The 22,443-nt window shown below is 38.6% G+C and overlaps 1 protein-coding gene across 1 annotated transcript in view; it reads left to right on the plus strand.

Annotated features, from left to right (window-relative positions):
- Nucleotides 1-22,443, plus strand: part of TMEM65 (transmembrane protein 65) — a 50,083-nt gene that overhangs the window by 16,575 nt on the left and 11,065 nt on the right. The window contains exons 2-5 of the mRNA XM_074943881.1: nt 13,422-13,466; nt 16,227-16,294; nt 17,560-17,614; nt 20,145-20,187. Of these exons, the coding sequence (XP_074799982.1) occupies nt 13,422-13,466; nt 16,227-16,294; nt 17,560-17,614; nt 20,145-20,187 (211 nt within the window). The remainder of the gene's footprint in view (nt 1-13,421; nt 13,467-16,226; nt 16,295-17,559; nt 17,615-20,144; nt 20,188-22,443) is intronic.

The following is a 22,443-nucleotide window of genomic DNA, read 5'->3' on the forward strand; positions in this document are numbered from 1 at the left end:
GGATTTAAAGGTGTTTACCCTTCCCTTTATATTTATGACACGTCTTCGGAACTGAAAGGCCATCAGGCCAAACCTGACCTTAAAAAAAAACAAACCAACCCCCACCCCTGTTAATCTACCTTCCAGCTTTCTCAGCCTACCCTTTAATTGCTTTCTTTTCCAAAATAAATGTAGGGTCTCGAACTCATCAGTGCTGTTTGATTCAGATATCTTTCTTGGTAAGTTTTTCACCATATGCTCATCCTCTATTTGTAGCTATTGTTTGAGTTTCCTCTTCTGTTTCCAGTTTCTTACCTTTTTGACTGTAATTTTATTGATTGTCTTACTGTGATAAAATAACATCTGCTAACCCCTTTCAAAATTTGGGAAACCTTTTAATCGCACTGAAGTTCATCATTTCTCCTGGTTGAATTATGACAAATTCCTTTTAGACTACTTAGATTCATTTGCCCTTCTCTGTCTCCTCTCCAAATTTGTATCCTGTCATGTAATATTTATATAATATATATATAATATTTATATAATATATATATAAAGGATTCCAGATACATTATTTGTGAGTCTATCAACAGTGTCTTTTCTATCTTTGTATTCTGTATTTTGTAAATCTAATAGCCCCCCCTGCCACCCCACCACCCCCCGCTACACACTGGTATATGGTGATTTAATGATTTATTTGCACAGTAACCCCAAATACTTTCTCTGAGCACAGCATTGGATGCCTGTTCCATTTTGTGCATGTCACCTAAAATGATCCATGCTCTCAGACTAGTATGATATTTTCCCACGTTGATCTTTGCAGATTGCTGTAGCCAGGACAGCAGGAATGGCAGGAGAGTCTAGTTGTCCCAAGTACTTGCCTAGCATTTTGGACAGATACATACTTGGTGTGACTAATTGTTCACATCTTTGATGCTACATTTACTGTGTTTTAGGGTGCTAGTTCAATCAAAACGACCACGGGTATGTCTCTTACACCTCAGCTAGAAGTGTAGACCTACCCTTAATGTTTTGACAAATGATTGGAGTAGAGGACTGGGAATTGAGAGTTCTGGTTTCTGTTCCCAGCATTGCCATCTACTTGGTGCAACCAGAGGCAAGATAATTGTAGTGCCTCAGTTTCTCTCATAATTTGCCTTAAGGGAAAATTGAAAAGCATTTTGAAACCTTCAAATTAAATATATAAAATTCAAAGCATACTTAATCATGTGCAGAAGTCAGGTTTCTGGATACAAGTGGTGGAGTAGTTTATTCTAACTTTGTCTACAATCTGAATAGCTGGCTTTCTGCTCAATGACTAGTAGTTAAATAGTTAACATCAATGCTAGACTCATCAGCTTTCAGCATTCCTACTCAGCTGATCTAAATGGGGCAGTTTTCACCTATCTTTCAGCAGTGATGTAGTTTGTCCAGTAGGTTTAACGCTATTTAGTGGCCTGTTGTTTTTGACCTATCTGCAGATTTGGTAACATGCCCTGTATAACTGTGTGCTGGCAGAGCCAGACCTTTAATCTGAGATGGGTATTTGTATTCCAATATGAAGTTTGTTTGTAATGTAAGGGGCTACCACAGCTCTATAACTGAGGCAATCACATTACAGCCTAGGTCATGAAGAATTGTCTTGTCCAAACTACAAACAGAAATCCTTATTTGAACAGTGATGTTTCTAAGCATCTGCTGATATAGTTATTACTGCAGTGTGGATTGGGCCTGAAACAACACTACCTCTTCATAATTGGATGGTCATTTTTGTGGCCGTAGGGACTAAAAGCTTAAAAGTAAAAACAAAAGCCTACGTGCTTTTGCTTGCTTTAGATCATCCAGTTCCAGTTTATTTGCATATTTAAAACAACCCTTGTCTCTTGCTGCTTTACTTCCAGTAGGGCTGTCTCTACACTACAGGTTATGTCGGCATAATTTGTCACTCCCGGGTGTGAATGAGTGAACAATGAGTGTCCTATGTTATGCTGTCGTAAGTGCCAGTGTGGACAGCGCTATGTTGGTGGCAGGGCTTAGCTAGCTAGCATAGCATAGCTATTGCCTCTCATGAAGAGAGCTCTCCCCTCGGCATAGAGCAGTAATTCTCAACCTGTGGCCCACAGGCCACTTGCAGCCCAATCAGCACACAGCTGCAGCCCATGTGACATTCTGAGTGCCATACAGGTCGTATATATATTGTGTGGATGTGACCCGCATAACACACAGAGCTGCATACGTGATCCACCATGGTAAATAGGCTGAGAATCACTGGCATAGAGTGTCTTCACCAGACGTACTGCAGTGGTCGATGCAGCTGCAGCGCTGAAAGTGTAGACAAGCCCTAATTTAGGTTCACTTTTATAGCTTTTTGGCTATACTCAAAAATATAAATATCCCATCCACTATTGAATGCCAGCCAGCTTTCTTTAATTCATTTAAAAAAATGTATGCATGTAAATCTTTACAAAATCTTTATCTGAAATGTGTACATTACATTGATGAAATATGGCTGTTAGAATATGTTTTAATGACTGGACTTGCTGAAGCTGTTCTACTGTGTATAAATAGTCGGTCATTGAAGCAGGGACTTTAACGTGGGTCTCACACATCCCAGGTGAGTACCCTAACCATCAGGCTGTAGTCATTTTCATTCTTTCCGTGGCTCAGTGACTATCCCTAGTTAATTATGAATTGCCACCATGATTGACAAGGGCTAGTCATTGGACCAGGGAAAGAGACTGAAAATGACTATAGCCTGGTGCCTTCATTTTGACGTTAGTCAAGCTGTTTAGAATAGCTCATGATCATGAGTGCCAACCTCAGGGCAGACTTCCAAGGAACAGGGCACAAACGACAAACTGGTTATATATTCTATAATTAGATTTCATCAACCAAGTAACAAGTGTGATCTCTTAAAGCAGTGACTCTCAACCTTTCCAGACTACTGTACCCGTTTTGGGAGTCTGATTTGTCTTGTGTACCCGGTTCACCTCACTTAAAAACTACTAGTTTACAAAGTCAGACCTCAAATACAAAAGTGTCATAGCACACTGTTACTCAAAAATTGCTTACTTTCTCATTTTTACTATATAATTATAAAATCAATTGGAATATAAATACTGTACTTACATTTCAGTATATAGTACATAGAGCAGTATAAACAAGTCATTGTATGAAATTTTAGTTTGTACTGACTTCACTAGTGCTTTTTTTGTAAACTAGGCAAATATCTAGATGAGTTGATGTACCCTCTGGCACACCTCTGTGTACCCCCAGGGGTACATGTACCCCTGGTTGAGAACAACTGTCTTAAAGCATTATAACAGCCTTTACATGGGCTCACAGACGAGTCCGTCGGGCACTCTGGTCTATCTTGCCACCCAGGCAAGCCTGCCTTTTGTGATAAATGGTCCCTTACACCAAAAATCACAATATTCAGGTTCTCCCAGTCCCAAAGGATCAGTCACTTATCCCAGGTCAATTGTACCTCTGATCTCAAACCAAAGGCAATGTTTGTAGCCAATCGTATAATACTAACTAAAGATTTATTAACTAAGAAAAAGAAATGAGTTATTTCCAAAGTAAAGCAGGTAACTATACACACGCAGATGAGAGAGTCTTCGGTTCCAAAAGGTAATAGTAGCTGCTGTAATATGGAAGATCTATATGTCTTGTGGGGCTAAGCCAAGCAGCTTGGGGATCCCTTGCTTGTGCTTTGAAATATTGCCGTTTTTGAATTCCAAGCAGCACAGTGACAACAGTTTTTTTCTTAACAGGGATTTTTATCTGTTTCCCCCAGACCTCAAGCTGATGGGAGGAGAGTTTGTCCATGTCTCTATTTCATGGGTTTGGGGGGAAGCAATCAACAGATTGTCCACTGATGTCCCACAATTACTTGTCTGACATCTATAGGCCTTCTTTCATTGGGGAGAAGATGACACCTCTTGTGGTAAACTAGCATTTCACACTTGGTAATGATTCTCCCCTGATTGTGGGGGTTTATAGTCTTAGCAAACATTTTGATAGATACAGAGCAATCACTTAAATGTTACTATATAACATGGGATACATATATAAGAAGTAAGATTAATACATGCAGCATCCTATAAGCATTTTATAACGTCTAAACACATTCTTATAATTTTAACATCTGTTTTAACAGTGCTAACACTCAGGTGAGCCAGACTGGAACACAGCCAGCTATGCATTTGTCAGTGTTCAGTGAGGCCCAGGGGCCTTGGCGTGAGCTGGCACCTAGTCTGCCATCCTCACAATTACCATTTTTATTTTTATTTTTTTGGTTTGGTCAAAACTTTGGCAAAGTCGACACAAATTTATGAATATTTTTGTGTTGACCGAAACTGAATTTTAAATTTCATCCAGCTCTAATTGCCATATTCTTTAGCATATTCTATGGAGGAAACTTGGCATCTATCATTAATCTTTCCATATTTTTTTATTTGTTCAATAGCGGGACTAGAGAAGTAAAATGAAATTATATCAAACTATAAAACTTGCAGTGCGGGGGAAACCAATAAAATGGTTATCTGCAACAGTGTTGGAGCTCTGAATACCAAACCAGACTGTCAGTGAGTTCTTAAGGAAGAAGAATAGAAATGTCTTATATCTGTGGTAATATGAGTTATGGGGAATGAGAAGAATGTAATCTGGATGAACTGATATATGGGGATGGGAACAAAATAACGTAAGAGGTGAATGTATTTGTATTTTAAATGGACGTTGTCAAAGTTGACAAGTCCACGTGTGGAGACTGTTAATTTAAATCATATGTTCTAAATGGATTTTATTTAGACTGGCAAGAGAGCTCTTATGCCTCTTATTGGCAAACAAAGAGTTGGCCACAATGATCTGAGCTTTTGTGATGTCAAAGCTGGGTTATTCTAACTCTTTACATGAGGAATGAGTGCAGTGTTCTCTAACAAGAACAACTAAATACCTAGTCCAAATAGCCACTGAGACCCTATCACCTCAGTGCTCTTGCTTATTATAAAACACTGGGTTAATTTCGAGATGTTCGTCCTTCTCTTTGAGGCCCTCCTTCGCACTACACCAAGACCACTAAAAAGAGCTATAAAGACTGTAGTTTTGAGTATGGAGATATTGTAGTTTGCCTCTTATTTGGATATTTGAGGCATTCTTTCTGCCAAGCATCTTGTAGGAGTTATGTCTTATATCTAATGATGCCATCTTACAACTAGAGATCCTGGTCTGTGGTTTGGTATGCCTTGGATCATGCTATGTGCGAATTCTGTTTGGACTGAAGTGGAAAGATAGATGTATTCAAGTCAGCCCGGCCTGATGAAATTCACTCTAGAATATTTAAGGAACTAACTGAAGCAATCTTGGAAGCTTTAGCAATTATCTTTGAGAAATCATGGAGGATGGGTGAAGCTCTAGAGACTGGAGAAGGGCAAACATAGTACATATCTTTAAAAAAAAAAAAAAAAAAAAAAAAAAAAGGAACAAAAAGGACCTGGAGAATTATAGACCAGCCAGTTTAACTGCAGTATCTGGAAAGATACTGGAACAAATAATCAAACAGTTTGTAAGCACCTAAAGTATCATCAGGTTATAAGTAATAGCCAACATGCATTTGTCAAGAACAAATCATGCCAAACAAACCTAATTTCATTCTTTGATAAGGGGTTACTGGCCTAGTGGATATGGATAGGGAGGGGGGAAACTGTAGACTTGATATTTAGTAAGGCTTTTGAGACAGACATGACATTCTCGTAAACTAAGGAAATGTGGTTTAGATGAAATTACTTATAAGGTGGGTGCACAACTGATTGAAAGACTATTCAGAGCGCAATTATCAGTGGCTTGCTATCAAACCAGGGCAACATATCTAGTGGTGCCCCACAAGAGTCTGGCACTATTCAGTGCTTCCATTAATGACTTGGATAATGGAGTAGAAGGTACGCTTATAAAATTTGCTGATGACACCGAGCTGGGAGGGCTTGCTAGGGATATGTGCTAGTACTTTGGAGGACAGGATTAGAATTCAAAAGGACCTTTGTTACCTGGGGTTTTGCTGAACCCAAAGCTCTTGGTAACTTTATTCTGTGAAGTGGTGGCAGGAAATAAATCAGTAGGGACACAGCACGTCCGACTGATAAATAGTTGATGCAAGCAGGCAAACAAAAGTGCTTTCACTTAAAGCGTCTACTTTATTTAGTCTCAAGCACTTGCATACCTCCACAACAGGTTAGTAGAGTACCCCAAATTAACCCCAGATTCATATTTATCCAGCATCTTGATGAGGTTTTGAGTGGATTTCTATAGACTTCCGGTGGCCAGCTTTTTGTCTGCAAAGGAATTTGAGAGGTGTTCAAGTGTCCAATTTCTTAGTATTACAAAGCTTGTTCATAAAACAACAACAACAACAAAAAAACTGCAGAAGCTAAGTTAAGTCTGGAGTTTTCTAGCCTGTAGTGTGGACTTTTTCATCAGTTAACCAGCTGTATCTGACACAGCAATTAACTATTGCCAGACTTTCCATCTTGCAAAACCGCATGCTTTGGAAAATACTCAAGTCAGGAGGGCACAGGGTCATGTTTACTCCTCATGATGGCTCGCTTCTCACTTCCCCTCCTGATCTGCTAATTGTACTAAGGCTTCAGAAACGGCCTTGCTAGCTGCTTTCAGCAATGAGCATAACAATTGGTATTCTAGCCGGCTGTGGTCTAGGCTTGTTACTGGGCTCTGGGCTATCAAAAATGTCCCCCTCCTACACCTTGACAAATTGGAGAACTGGTTTGAAATCAGCATGATGAAAATCAATAAAGATAAGTGTGAAGTACTGTTCTTAAGAAGGAAAATTAAATGCACAGCTACAAAAATGGGAAGTAACTGTCCAGGCAGTAGTACTGTTGAAAAGGATTTGGCGGGTACAGTGGACCACTAATTGAATATGAGCCAGTAATGTGATGCAGTTGCTAAAAAGGCAATAGTCTGCTGTGTATTAGCAGGAATGTCAGATGTAAGACAAGGGAGGCAGTTGTCCCACTCTACTAGTCAGTGGTGAGCCTCAGCTGGAGTCCTGTGTCGAGTTCTGGGCACCACACTTTCAGAAAGATGTGGACAAATTGGAGAGACTCCAGAGGAGAATGAAAATTTTAAGTTTTAGAAAACCTGCTCTGTGAGGAAAGATTGAAAAAAAAAAAACTTGGCATGTTTAGTCTTGAGAAAAGAGAGCTAAAGGGGGACCTGATAAGTCTTCAGATATGTTAAGGACTGTTACAAAGAGGTCTGTAATCAGTTCTTATGTCCACTGAATGTAGGCGAAGTAGTGATGGGCTTAATCCGCAGCAAGGGAGATTTAGGTTAGATATTAGGGAAAACTTTTAAACTATGAAAATAGTTAAGCACGGGATTAGTCTTTCACAGGAGCTTGTGGAATCCCCATCATTGGAGGTTTTTAAGAACAGGTTAGATAAACATCTGCCAGGGTTTACTTGGTCTTGCCTCAGTGCAGGGGGCTGGAGTAGTTGACCTTTCGAGGTCCATTCGAGCCCAACATTTCTATTATTCTGTGATTCTAAAATAAATCTGTAAATTTAAGGTACTGAAGTAGAGTTAGACGAGAGAGGGGAAAATGTTCCATTGTTTTAGGTGCTAGCCTGGGATTTGGGAGAACTGACGTGGATTCCCTGCTCTGCCTCAGACCTCCTTGGTGATCATGGGCAAATCATTAAATCTCTCTGTGTGTTAGTTCCTCATCTGTAAAATGGGGAATAATAGCACTGACCAACCTCATAGGAAGGTTGTGAGGATATATACATAATTTAAAAAAAAAAAAAAAAAGTGAGGTGCTAAGTTACTTTAGTAAGGCACATCATATAGGTACCGAAGATAGAAGTCGGTACCCAAAGCTCTGTACATCCTGTAGTAATATACAACATTTGAATTTTGTGTGTGATTTACAATAATGTGCAGACTAATGAGTTTCTTAATATTGAAGTATGTTTGGGAACATGGCTTAATGTAGGTTTCTTCAGGGAAGGAGCCTCATGTTAATACATATATATGAAGTGCCAAGCACACTTTTGTCACTACCATGCATAAATATAGAAGCTTGTTGCTTTTCCTTGCATAATCACCCTACATGGTGTGACACTGTCTCCTTCTAACATATACGGGTTTGTCTGCTATAGCCTTTCAGTTAAGGAACCTGGTTCTTTATCTTAGCCGGTAGGGGCTCAGGGTTTTAGATCCAGAGGTTCTGGATTCAGTCCTCATCACTTGTATACACTTATAGTAAATATGGGGTGTCATGTTATTACCTTAAATTTTTTGTTCTCGTTGTAACACCTTCTGTGGAGATTGTGCAAAATGTGGTCCAGTAGCACTGAAGGCAGTTCAGTTTAAATAATTATTTTTAAAAATAGTCCTCCTTGTATTATACAATATTTGATATTCAGATGTAAGAGTAGGATTAAGTAAATAGAAACATTGAATAACTGTAGAAGTTTCTCAGATTTTTGAGGGAGGAATGAGGCACTCTCTCTAGATGTCACTAAAATTCTCTGAGGAAGAACTCTGTGTATCTTGAAAACATCTCTCTCTCCAACAGAAATTGGTCCCATAAAAGATACTACCTCACCCACCTTTTCTCTCTAATATCCTGGGACTGAAATAGCTACAACAATGCTGCATATAAAATTCTCTGCAGATTTCCATTATTTTTGTTAATTGTTTTATGTTGGTCTTTTATCTGAACAGCACCACAAATATGCAGAGAGTTTTATGGACGAAAATATCTTTTTCCAGTGGTGATGTGGAGTCACCTATTTTCCCATGTTCTGCGAATCATGTGAATACTTTCCTCAACTTTTTTTTTTTTTTTTGGTGTATCTAAATAGTTAATATAGTACAGCATATATTTAAGCATTTCACTAGTCAGCATCTTTCCATGCTTTGACTGTCATAGCAACTGGAAACCATTTATATTGTGTGCAACAAGTGGCTGAAATTTTTTGTTTCTAGATACCGTCAGCTTGTGTTTTGGCATTTCCTGCCTGAAATATCTGACAACCACTGGAAAAGCAATGAACTTGTTCACTAAACGTTATAGCCTAAGTGTCTGCTTTATTTCCATCTCATTGTTAGGTTCTAGAGATCTTTATGATTTTACTGCCTCATGAGGCTATCCCAGTGAGTAAAATTGACAACTGCTCAGCAGTTATTATATAGAGTCCACCTCCTTCAGTATTCTTAAGTAAGTGTTACCTGGTTTCTGTGCATCTTATTCACCAGTCCAGAATTTTCCCCTAGCATAGTCCCTTTCCTCTTCATGGATACTCCTATAAAGAAAAGGAGTACTTGTGGCACCTTAGAGACTAACAAATTTATTAGAGCATAAGCTTTTGTGAGCCTCAGCTCACTTCGCTCACGAAAGCTTATTCTCTAATAAATTTGTTAGTCTCTAAGGTGCCACAAGTACTCCTCTTCTTTTTACGGATACAGACTAACACGGCTGCTACTCTGACTCCTATAAAGGATTTTAGATTAGATTATCTTTCTGATAGACATGGAAAATACTTTTGGTGGTTTTGTGTGTTTAAAGCCCTCACTGTCCTGATTATGATTATCTTGGCAAGTGATTTGCTGGCTTTGCCTCGACAGGCAGGTCGGAGAGAAACTTGTGTTCTGGACTGATGGATCTGAGGCACAGAAACTAACTTCCAGGTAAGAAATTATCCTTCAATCTGTGTATGGTAGGGGTACTAGATTGAGAGTATTAGTACTTTCCTTGACTGTTCATATTATTTCCTCCCCCTTTTCCAGCATCCACTGTTAAACTGCTAACAATGATTTCTTTTCTGTTCTGCTTTGGAGGAGACAATTAAAATATGACCAGTACAGTATCTGAAATTATTCTTTCTTACAAAATACCCTATTTAGATTTTTAACACTTTTACATTGAGACTTGATATTGCCTAGCTGTATCTTACATATTTAAGGATGCATGCATTCCCATATCATATATCACCAATAGCAGATTGCAGGATTATAATATTAGAGAGTGATTCTAATTTTTAAAATAAAATTATAACAAGTTATTACTTGGATTACTAGTAGACCCTGTGTATTTCTTTATGGCTGCCAGTTTCATTGTATCCTTATTTCTTAATCGTTTGGTCACTCACAAACTAGCACTAGTGCTTCTTTAGTAGACTTGACTAATTTCCTGAATATCCCTGGTTATCACTCACCTAATCATTTTCCTTCTGGATGGAAGGAAAAAAACCTGGATCTAAACTGCTGTATATAGCTTGAAGGAGTATAAATCAGCCACAGTCAGCAGATTTTGTCTTTTTGCTGAACTAGGAACATATTGGAAAAACAGTGCTGTATTAGCGTTCAGATTTATGTCCTTCAAGCTTAATCCTTTTGCAATAAATCTAACTTTGTTTTAAAACAATTTATCAATTATAAACATGTAAAGAACTTAGATTTGAGAAGTTGTGGGGGAAAAAAAACCCACTTCCCTAGTTGATTGCTGGGCCTCAGTTATTAGGAAATAGAGAATGCCTTACACTTCCGCATATACAGGGTATTCCAATGGTTTGCTAGTATGGTTCTCTTTCCATTTCATTCCTCCTGCTGCAAGACACAGTCTGGAGTCTCCTTCTGTTGCGTGCCTTAGCCAGAAGGTCTGGTGAGAAGCTCTCTCCAGACCTGATGCGAGGGCTGCTTTCATTTTTGAGACACACATACTCACTATAAATTCAATACACAAATAGGATGATGGTAACTCTTAAAACTGAAGCTTCTGCATGAATGTTCTACTGAGGTTGCAGGGGTTACTGGCTCTTTTTTTAAAAATGGAAAAAATTAAGAACCCTTTGCTTGTTTTTCCTTTAGTATTGTTATGTAAGGTTTCAATTTGTCCCTTTCTAGTTTAAAAATAATGAAAAATCAAATAAACCACAGCTTGTATCCATTGTGCTAAGCCTTGAAAATTCAAAAGATCAAACACAGCTTTTGTGTATGACTGTACTGTGAAGTGTATTTCAAGTTTTTAATTACATCTAGAATTTTGGTCTTTCAACTGTTGGGGGCTGTCTTGCTAATAAGATAGTGACATTAATGTGGTTACAGTCTTGTAGATTTCTGTGCTTTAAAGCCGTGGTTTTATACACTACAACAGGGGTCAGCAACCTTTCAGAAGTGGCGTGCCGAGTCTTCAGTTATTCACTCTAATTTAAGGTTTTGCGTGCCAGTAATACATTTTAATATTTTTAGAAGGTCTCTTTCTATAAGTCTATAATATATAACTAAACTATTGTATTTAAAGTAAATAAGATTTTAAAATGTTTAAGAAGCTTCATTTAAGATCTGCATTTTAATTTAATTTTATCAGTTTAGTGTGATCTTTGGCCTTGCTTTTCCTTGCTGAGTTTTCCAATGTCTGGCACATATTTGGATACTTTAAGCTGCACACAGGCTTCTGAGAGATCAGTTGTTAACCAGCTCCGAGAGGGACAGAGGACAGATTTAATGTGTGAAAATACCTGTTCACACAAGTATGTGGATCCAAATGCTGAAAGCATTGCAAACGTAATTTTCTTCAAACAGTTAAATTTCACTGGCAGGGACGTCCAGCAGGTCAGAATAGAGGCCCCATGATCTCTCTCGGTAGCTTCAAGTGCACTCCGCAGATCTCCAAACTTTGATGCCCACAATTCTGAGCTTTTTAACTGAATGAGCTGTATTTTGAAATCTTCAACACCCATCCACTGAAATACAGACAAATCCAAGTTGCTTTTGTTGAACTCTTCAGGTTTAATTAGAAAAGAAAGCATTGGGCCAAATTGCTGGAAATGTTGAAATCTGTCAGAAAGTTCTGATTCCAGTTCTTGCATGTACGTTCTAATCTCAACGTCAAACGCAGTGCGCTGTTCCATGTGGCATGATAGTGATGAAAGCAGCAAATGGGGACTTAAAACTATCCCAGTACAGTGGTGCTGGAACAATTTTTAAGGTGTGGGTGCTGAGCTGCGCCCCCTCTTGCCCCTATCTGCACCCCTCACTGCTCCACTGTGGGCCGGGACCCCAGGCTGGCAGCGGAGCCCCCGGGAATGGTGGCTGGGACCCCAGGCCGGCGGATGGAACCCCAGCTGGGACTGGTGGCCAGGACCCGGGCAGCGTGAGTGCCACTGAAAATCAGCTCGTGTGCTGCAGGTTGCGTACCCCTACGCTACAAAGTGACTGCAAAAATGGTATTCTGGAGTGTCATGGTTGTCTCAATTATTCTAGTTCAAATTTGCTTGTTGTTAAAAGAATATTTTTTTCTGCCAGCATTAAACTCAGACTTGGGCTCTGAGAATAAAGCTAGGTTCTTTCCTTCTCAAGCGTCGTGATCTGTAATAAAGGTACTGCAGGCTTTAGCCAAAGTACAGTTGTGCATGTTGGAGCATGATTGGGTGATCAATCAAGAGTTCCCTTGTGCTTTCCTTTGAAATGCAATTCCTACAGGCTTGCTGCAGCAACCTGTAGAAGAGAGCTTTAATGTCCAGTGCTTGGATAACATGCCCAGCTTCAGGTTGTGTCCCTGATCCTGGCAAAGGTAACATCAGGGTGACAGTGCATGCATATCTGAGGGTCAGTGTTGGTGGACCTGCATTTAATTTCCTGGGCTCAACTCCACATAATGAATACCACCACCAGTTTGGTCCCCACAATTCAAGGTTGGATTTCTTTTCATTACCTTAACATCTTGGTCCTTACCTTCGGGCTCTTAATGGTTTGGGCCCAGGATACCTAAATGATTTTCTCATGCTTCAGGAACTCAGTTGCTGCTGTTAAAGGCAGTGGCCTCTGCCACTGTCATATTGTTTACTTTTAATCTTGCATCAACAATGAAAAATCCATGCTATTAGATGATAAACTTCTTTCCAATATCCGTATACAAAATGCTATCTGCTCTATACTTAGAGTATCTTTTTTTAAACCTGCTTCTGTAAGGGTTTCACCCATGCACCATGAACTGTGCTGTTGTTTATTTATGTAGACCTATTACTGCCTTATTGCTGTTTTTCCAGAACTTTCCCCCAAAATTTTAAAGCAAAGGTACTCATCAAATTTTTTTGAATATAGGCAACTTATTTTGCATAATTTTGATAATTTTTCAGTTTAATAATTATATGGAACTAGTCTGAGGCTTTCCTATTCCATATTTAAAAATTACTGGAGAACATTACCATCATGACTGACATGCTATCTTGAATCCAAGTTAGCTGTATCCTTGTACAATATATTGATCCATGCCTGTATTTTCATTACTCCACTACAATCACATTCCTTTATATACCCTAGAAGGAAGAAAATAGAGAGAGATACTGTAAACATTTTATATTGCAATGAAATGGAAGTATGATTAAACTAACTTTCTAATTTCGTTTTGACCTATATAGAGAAGTTGGAAGTTGCACCACCATCCCCAGGACAGCTGAAACACGGTAAAAGAAAAAAAACTTATTAAATATAGTTAATAGTTGTATATATTCTTTGATTGCTCATACTTTTAAATACTTTGTCTTATTCTCAAAACTGTTCAGATTTATTCTAACTCCTCCTTTCATTAATGGGAGCTATCTACATATTTTCCTTAGAGACTAGTGAGAGAACCTACATCTGGAGTGCACTGAGGTATTAAAAAGTATCTGCAACCACCCTGCTGCTGTTTCATAATACGCTAATTGGGGAAATGACCAGACATCTTTGGTGTGTCTTATTGTCCCTAATGTCTAGTTTACCCAAACCCCAAGTATAAACTGTTACTGCTTGGAAAAGAAATTCAAAGCCAATATGGAACAGTGTATTGGTTCCAAGTTGTATTGTTACGGTAGCATTTTTTTTTGAAGCTGGAAATTTTAATGACCAATCAGGTTCTTATTCTTGTCGCTGACCTTTTGCAGTAGTAGTTGTAGCTTTCTTTTATTTAGTGGTCTACTTACAGATGTTACATTATTAAGATGGTAGAGGGGTGGGTGGGTGTGTGTGTGCGCGCTCATGCGTGCACATGCAGTACAAATATAGGTGTTGGATAACATTTCTGAGAACTTACTAGTCAAGTCTGTGTGGTTATAGCACAGTGTTCTCTCCTATAGATGTAAGTTTGGGATTTGGCTAAAAATTGTATGTGTTAAGATTCAGTGAATTTCTTTTTTGGCAGGAAGTGGTATCTGAGTAAATTATTTCGTATCCCACAGAAGTAGATTATCGTGTGTGTGGAGCGGTGGAGGGGGACTAGAAAAAATAAAACTATTTGTATACACTGAGTAGAAATATTTTAATTTTTTAACTGCGCTTACATCTGCTTAATGTTGATATTCCATAAACACTTTAGCAAACAGATTTACTGGCAGGAATGTTTGCCAAAGCAATTTATATTTAAGCAAATATTTCAGAATATTAATGGAAAGGAAATTTCAGATCAAAAGTGTTCATGCTGTTAGTCTGCAAAGAGCTAGTCGCATGCAGTGACCGAATTGAGTACGTGAAACAGTGAACAAATACATAAAAACTTCATTTTGATCACAGATAATTCACAAACAGGGAAAAAACCCACCCCACTCCAAATTATTCTTGACAAATTATGTGTTCAGCTCTATTTATTAACAGAATGTAAGTACCTTTTTCTTGTACATCGATGGACAAACACACTACTACACCCTTTTCTCTTTTTTAGTTGTGTAAGTTGTTTGTAGTGTTACTCGTTCAGGGATCAGTCTAAACCCTATTGAAGTTATTAAAATCTCATTGATTTCATTTAAGAGTTTGATCCATAGTTGGTAATACAGATCTTGAAAGGCACTGCAGTGTTTCACACTTGGTGTTTTCTATCTATATTGCCTTTCTAATGTCCTCCATGTTCAAGCATGCTAACATACCAGATGTATACAAATCACAATCCACTACACATTTTCAAATGCAGATATGAAGAGAGAGAGTTTTTACTGTCATGTAAAATAATTCCAAAATTCCAAACTAAACCTTTAGCATTTGGGGGCAAAAAAAACTTATTCAAGTATGGTATTTTAGTTCCAAAAATTGGATTATATCTAGGTGACTCTACTGGATAGTATGAGTTGACTGTACCATTCACCTTTTTATTATTCTTTCAGTTTCCCTTCAATGTGAAATTAATACTCACAGGTTTTCACTCTTCCCTTCTTTCTTCCTCTATCTGCCCCCCTCCCTCCCTCCCCCCCCCCCCGCCCCGGTGGTTGTACCTCTGTATGTTTACAAAATAGCGTAAATTTTAAAAGACCATAGATTTTTAAGATGATCTTGGGGAAAAAGTGTCAAATGGCAGAAACATTGGGACTATACCAAAAAAAGATGTTTTAAATGAGTCTATTCCCCACATTTGTTTTTTAAGTTATATGCGTTATACTTCAGTTCCCTATTTAATATTTATATTCTAGTAGCACCCAGAGTTTCTAATCAGGACTGAGGCTTCACTGAGACAGGTGCTGTATAAACACATACAAAGACACATTCCTAGCAGAAGAGCTGGGTATGATAGCAGAAAGAAAATTGTGCTGTAATAAAAGCCTGCTTATTATTGAAGGAAGGTACTCGTGTCATAGACCATACCAAGTTACTACAATATTGAGTTATATCAGGTGGCATTTTCTTCTCTTGAACTATCAGAGGAAAGGTGAGGGGTAGAGAAAAAGGGAAGGGTTGGGGAATGCAGAAAATGGAGATGAAACTCAGTTCTTCAAGCAGGGAAATGAGGAGCAGATTTAAGTGTAGAAAATGTTAGCACTGGCCAAGAAACATAAAGGAAGACACACTCCCTGATCTGAGGAGTTTACAGTCTTAAAAAAATCACAGCTCCAGGAACATGTTAAGGAAGCCAAGATAATGTAGATAATTATAGACCCTCGCAGGGTCTCGGAGTCTGGGCTCCAGCCTCAGCTCAAATGTCTACACTGATATTTTGTAACCCCACAGCCCAAGTTAGCTGAAGATAGCTGCAGCCATGCTGTGGGTCTTCTATTGCAGTGTGAGCATACCCAGTGAAAACAAAAAGGTCAGGACAACAAGTCCAAGCTATATAAAAGTAGCCGGGGAAAGACTACTGCATGTGTGTGTCTTAATTTATCTTTTAAATCTGATATCTCGCAATTGAACAGTTGAAACTTAGATTTATTTAAATGAGTGAACTCAGCTATAGATTCTTACTTCTTATTATTCATTTCTTTCAGTGTTCTTCCACAATGCAATACCTTTTGTAGGGTTTGGATTCTTGGATAATGCAATTATGATTGCTGCGGTAAGTTTGTCTTTGTCTGATTTTGATAAAGGAACTGTAGTGTCTCAGATTAAATAAACATAGTTTCCACTCATCACTTCTATTATGATTTCCAGAAGACTTTTTTTTCTACCATGTTGCTAACTTCAGTCCCATTTTAGTACTTCCACTGGGAATATTTTCACATTTTATTTATACAGAATATTTTCAAAATTCCTTTTTTTTTTCTTTTTCAGAATAGTGATGTTCATGTCTGAAGGGGCAAAATTAAAGCTGATCTTATTTTTGCGTGGTTTGAAAAGAACTTGCTTTTTTTTCTGCTCTTAAAGATCTGTGCAGTGTGAGCGGTCTAATGTGTGAAGAATCCTTTGTTCTGTTGACTGACACTGGCTTGCCATGTGACATTAGACATGTAATGAAACATGTCTTATTTATAAAATGGTTCTAATATATACACAGCACACGGGAGTATTGTCATGCTTAATGTTTGTAAAGAATGTTCGTGATTTGCTGATAAGCGGTCCTATAGATATGCTGTAAGTGCTTTTGCTGCTTTTTATTATATACAATATTTTATTAATCTAGGTGGGTTTAATTGGAATAACACTTTCAAATATTTCTACCTAGTTCATCGATTCTGTGGCCAGAAAAGATCATTTTGATCATCTAGTCTGAACATCTGTATAACACAGGCCATAGAACTTCCCCAAAATAATTCCTAAAGGCAAAATAAACTAGTGGAGTGGGAACAGGAGTAGAGGCCAAAAACTCTTATTTTTAATCTTGATTTTTACCACTGACCCTAGGGGGTTGGGCATGCTACTTAATCGCATTGTGTCATCTTCCTCATCTGACAAATAAGGCCCTATCTCATGTGGTGTTGAGTATTTATTATTTTGATTAGCATTTGAAGATGTAAAAGTGTTAGAATAATTATAACATGTATTAGTTTTACATTTAGCTAAGAGAATTAAAATGGGAAATTAGTGTGCTGAGATTGGGACTCCTGTTTTCTGATGTCCAGTAGATAGCCACTGTGAAACAAATATATAGTATGAAATGAATATAGGAGGTATTAAACATATGAAGCAGGGACCTGTATTTAAGGGAATGGGAAAGGCTGGAAGGAGATGTATTGATCAAGTAGAAGCTATGGTATTACCTATCTCTGTACTTCTAAATAACGAAGCAAGCAGCCGTCAGTCTGTTATGTTAAATATGAATGTTCTTAACTTATTGCTGACAAGTAATGCTCAAATAATGACAAGACGAACTTTTATTTTCAGGGAACCCAAATAGAATTATCGATTGGAGTTGTCCTGGGAATAACTACTATGGCAGGCAAGTAATATAAACACAATAAATGTAAACCAAAATAGCAAATTCCTTCAATCTAGACTGAAAATAAGCCACATGGATTTGAAACAGCTGCTCTTTGTTCCATAATTGAATCTTGTTTATAGAGAAACAATTCTGTTAAAAGTAAGTATTCCATATACAGTAATGGAATTTTCAGCTGAAATAGCCTCTAAAGATATTGATAGATTGTATAAAAATCCAGTTGTTGTGTTACTTTTTTTTTTTAAAAAGTGGCATTTCTGTAGGAAAGCTGTAAACCACCACGGGTCTGATTCTACAAGCTGCTATGTGCCTGCAACTCCAAATAAAGTACAGAGGAGTTGAGATGTAATCTAGATGTAACTCTTTTTGCAAAATTCTGCTTTACTACAAAATTATCAAAAGTATTTTTGTTTAACTAATTAACGGTGGCCAATACCAGATGCTTCAGTGGTAATGAACAGAACATGGCAATTATTGAGTGATCCATCCCTTGTCATCCAGTCCAGCTTCTGGCAATCAGAGGTTTAGAGACACTGAAAGCATGGGATTATATCCCCAAACCATCTTAGCTAATAGCCATTGATGGATCTATCATCGATTAAACTCAACTAATTCTTTTTGAACCCAGTTATACTTTTGGCCTTCACAGCATCCCCTGGCAAGGAGTTCCATACATTGACTGTGTGTTGAATGAAGAAGTACTTCCTTATGTTTAAACCTGCTGTCTGTTAATTTCATTGGTGAACCCCTAGTTTTAGTATTTTGTGAAAGGGTAAATAACACTTCCCTGTTCACTTTCTCCACACCATTCATGATTTTATAGATCTCTATCATTTTGGAATGCAGAGATGTATAGTTTCTCAATCTGGGTGTTCTCCTCAAATACTTAATAGGACATAGAATGAGTAGTTTCCTTCTCTGTTTTTAGGAAAATACACATTAGCAACAGGAATTTAGTTATAGATCCAGTAGCATTAGCAGACCTTTTTGAATGACTTTCTTGACATGGCTAGTATAGACCTAGAAAGAGTGCTCAGTTGGAAAACGTCAAACATAAAAGCCACAAAAATGTGACTAAAAATAGTGCCATGCTTTGTAATTTGCTTTACGGAGTCCCTGTTAAAATGTGAAATATCATCAAGTAAAACTGTTGATTGAAAGGGAATTGGTGTCTGATTATGCCATGTTGATTTACTTCTGTTATGTGGTGTGTGTGTGTGTGTGTGTGTGTATGTATATATATGTATATGTGTGTGTGTATGTATAATTTATTTAACTGGGAAGAAAATCTAAGTTAATTAGAACTATCCTTAAGATTAGTTTGGTAATTTAAAGCTTTTTGTTCTGCTTGCCCATACAAGATTCAATATGTATGTTGGTATACACTGACTGAATTACCAGTCTTAGACATTTTTACATCAGATCTGAAAAAGTTGTGTCTAGGCACTGCCAATGGCATTAAGTAACAGACAGGCAAAGCCTAACAGGCACTTTGGGCTTTATGGAGGCACTGTGGTGTCTTCAGTGTTTTGCAGTCCCCATGGAACGCTTTGTGACCACTCCATGTTGGATAGACTTACAACCTTTACATTGGCCAAGTGAACTGTTGTATTTTGGTGCTGGGGGTATCTGTTAAACCAAACATGTTATACTAACTATCTGAATTATCTCCTTTATGTTTACTTCTGAGATAAAGAAATAATTTAAGTTTCGAAGTTGGAAACTTCCTGTTTCCTTTCAGTGGTATGTACTCTCTCTGCACATGTGGGACAGCGGCCCAGAAGGCAAGAGGAATTGGTTTGCCTTGTGTAGACTGACTTTATCTTTTTAATGTTTATTAAATTTAAAAAAAAAAATCTAACAACAAAAAAGTAAACCTACTTGCGAGTTCTGCTCTTGCAACATAAGTGTTTTAAATGTGTGTAATGTAAAACATTACTCTTTCAGGCATGTATAAAATATATTTCTCAGAATAAGAGCTAGTCTACATGACCAATGCACCTGTACCACTGTAGCGCGTCTCGAAGACTCACTCTGCCTATGGGAGAGCACTAGCCTGTCGGCGTAATTACTCCACCTCTATGAGAGGCAGAAGCTATGTCCCTGGGATACCACTGCCTTTTACTGGAATATCTGTCATACCTAGCTATACAACTTCTGGTGCGAGTGCTGTTGCTTCTGCTAACTGACTGGAAGCCTTTTTGTGTGACTCCAACTAAGGACTCCTAGTTCCTGTGTCAGATGTACAAAGTTGGCTGATGGCTGTGGCCATTGTTAACTACAGTCTGAAAATTTGTTATTCCATGTCCCAGAACTGAGTGATTTTCCTGAATTTAATAAATTCAAGAAAATAAGTGCACCACCTATGATGTTAAAGCTCTGCTAGACCTAGTGTTACAAATTGTGCTGCTAAAAGAAATCCTAGTGTAAGAGAAGAAACTTAATTCTGGATACTCATGCTATATATCTTAATTACTCTTTTGTCAGTGGGTTTTGTAAAATAATGCTTTCCTGTTTCTCAATTTTTCAGCTGCTGCTTTGGGAAATCTTGTTTCAGATTTAGCTGGACTCGGGTAAGTCTGGATTTTGCTTGAAGTATGTTATTGCCTGATCTCAAAAAAAAAACAAAAACAAAAACCCCCCCACTCAACAAAGCTTAATATACTGTAGAAATCCCTTTGGGTGTTTCTAATTCTTGAAATGTGTATTAACAAACCAGATACCCATAAAGATACCAAAGTAATTGCTCTTCTCTCCTTGCTTTGCTCAGAAATAAAGCTGCATTCTTCTTCGAATTACTGCACCTGTGGCTCCCAGTTATGGTGTTCATGTGCCCCAGCACAGAAGTTTTGAACATTTTCAGTAGCAGCGCCCAGGAGGGGGTTACCTTGTATGCCCTCATTCCCCAAGTACATAAAGGGCACAGTGATCCCAACTGCCACCCAGTTCCTTCTAACTGCCTCAACCAGCGAGTCAGAACAACTATGGGTGTGTCTACACTGCAAAGAAAAAAACACAGGGCAGCAAGTCTCACATTCTAGGTCAACTGACTCAGGCTTGCAGGGGTTGCTGTACAGGGCCAAAAATAAAAGCTAAAAATTTCTGCTTGGGCTTTGAAATCCAGCGGAGAGGTGTGGGGGACGCGAAGGGACCTAGCATTGTCTTCACTTAGGTCAGCTTCATAGCACTGCTCAGGGGTGTGGATGTCACACCCCTGACCAGTATAGTTAAACTGACGTGCTTTTCTAGTGTAGGCCAGGTCTCAGTTTCGCAGCACCGAATCCTGTCTCTGTGGCTGGGAGGGCAGAGGAGTTCTTCAAAGGAGCTGTTATGCCAGTGCTGAGAGTGCAGAGGAGCGCTGTTGTGCTGAAGCATAGCACAGAGCTGTGACAGAAATCTTCCTCTTCCTCTTCAGCTAAAAGATCTCAAAGGAAGAAGAATTCAGACAGTCACCTTCTTTCCTCCTCTTCAGCACAGGCTTCAGCAGCACTCTCCCTTTCAGCATCAGAGTGGTCCGGACAGTCTTCTACAGTGCTTCCCTCGTTGGCACAGCACCTTTGATCAAAGCCCGTTCTGGGCCAGCATTTCAGCTGCTGAGGAAACTTCAAAGCAGGGAGAGGCATCTACAACACCCTCGCTGCAGGGACCTTTTTACAACTAAATTTGCAGTTCCAAAAGCTTCTTTTATGTCTTTGCCAAACCTCAGGGTCACTCCAGATCCTATGTCACCAGTCCTAGAAGTTCCCCGATCTTGATACCAAACATATCCCTTCCTCAAAACGAAGCCAGGGTACCGCTAAAGAAAATTGCTTTGAACCAGCATGTTGATACAATTAAGGATTTAAGTCCCAATCAAATCCTTCCATCTCCTGTTATGGGTTCTGCACAGGGCTTTGGAGCTGTGCTCTGGCTCCGCTCCAGCTCCAGGCAAAAACCTGCTGCTCCGTGCTCCAGCGTCGGGCTCCGCTCCAAAGCCCTGGTTCTGCATTAGAGGTTTCTTCATCCAAAGACGCTGACGGGAGTCCTCCACCAAAAAGGAAATTGCATGAATGGAAAGAAAATAAGTCTTGGCAGGCATATGGAAAAGACCTTCCCATTTAACCCAAGAACGCTAATTATTACTAAACTCCTAGATTCCCTCCACTACTTTCCATATGGTCCACAACCATGGCCATATTTGGCTCTCAGTAGTTGCAATTTTGAGGGACAAGTTCTCCCACAGTATATGAAATCTATTCATGAGTCACCTGCTACAAACCCTATAGTCCTGATCACCCATTAAGTTGAAGATGCAGAGGAATAACAAATTGTAAGTGATGGTGAAATACCAGCCCATCAGGACAATTCTTCTGATCTTCTTTCTTACCTGTTGGAAACCATTTCATAGGCTACACCACTTTCAGCGGATGATTTTTAAAATCTTTGAGGAATCATTGAAGCATATGACAAAAACAATAGAATTTACTATGGTGACAGTTCAGGAAAAACAAACTTTTTGATATCCTGCAGTCAGCATCCCAAAGCAGGTTTGCACTACCTATTAATGAAGGAGTATTGGATCCAACAAAAGATTTCTGGGCTACCTCTGTTTCCATTTCAGCTATTGCAAAACACACTGATCATAGATATCAGGTGCCCTCTAGGATTTGAGTATCTTTGTCACATCATCATCTCGCTTCATCACCACTGGTTGCTGCAGCCAATGAACGATCAAAACAGACTAGGAAATCTGTTCCAAAGGAGATTGGATTTTTTTTTTTTTTTGAAAGAAAATTTACTCTTCAGCATTTTTATAGATCAGGATAGCAAATTATCAAATCATGCTGTCT

This window comes from Natator depressus, chromosome 2, assembly GCF_965152275.1.
Source record: "Natator depressus isolate rNatDep1 chromosome 2, rNatDep2.hap1, whole genome shotgun sequence".
In the NCBI taxonomy this organism is placed as follows: Eukaryota; Metazoa; Chordata; order Testudines; family Cheloniidae; genus Natator; species Natator depressus.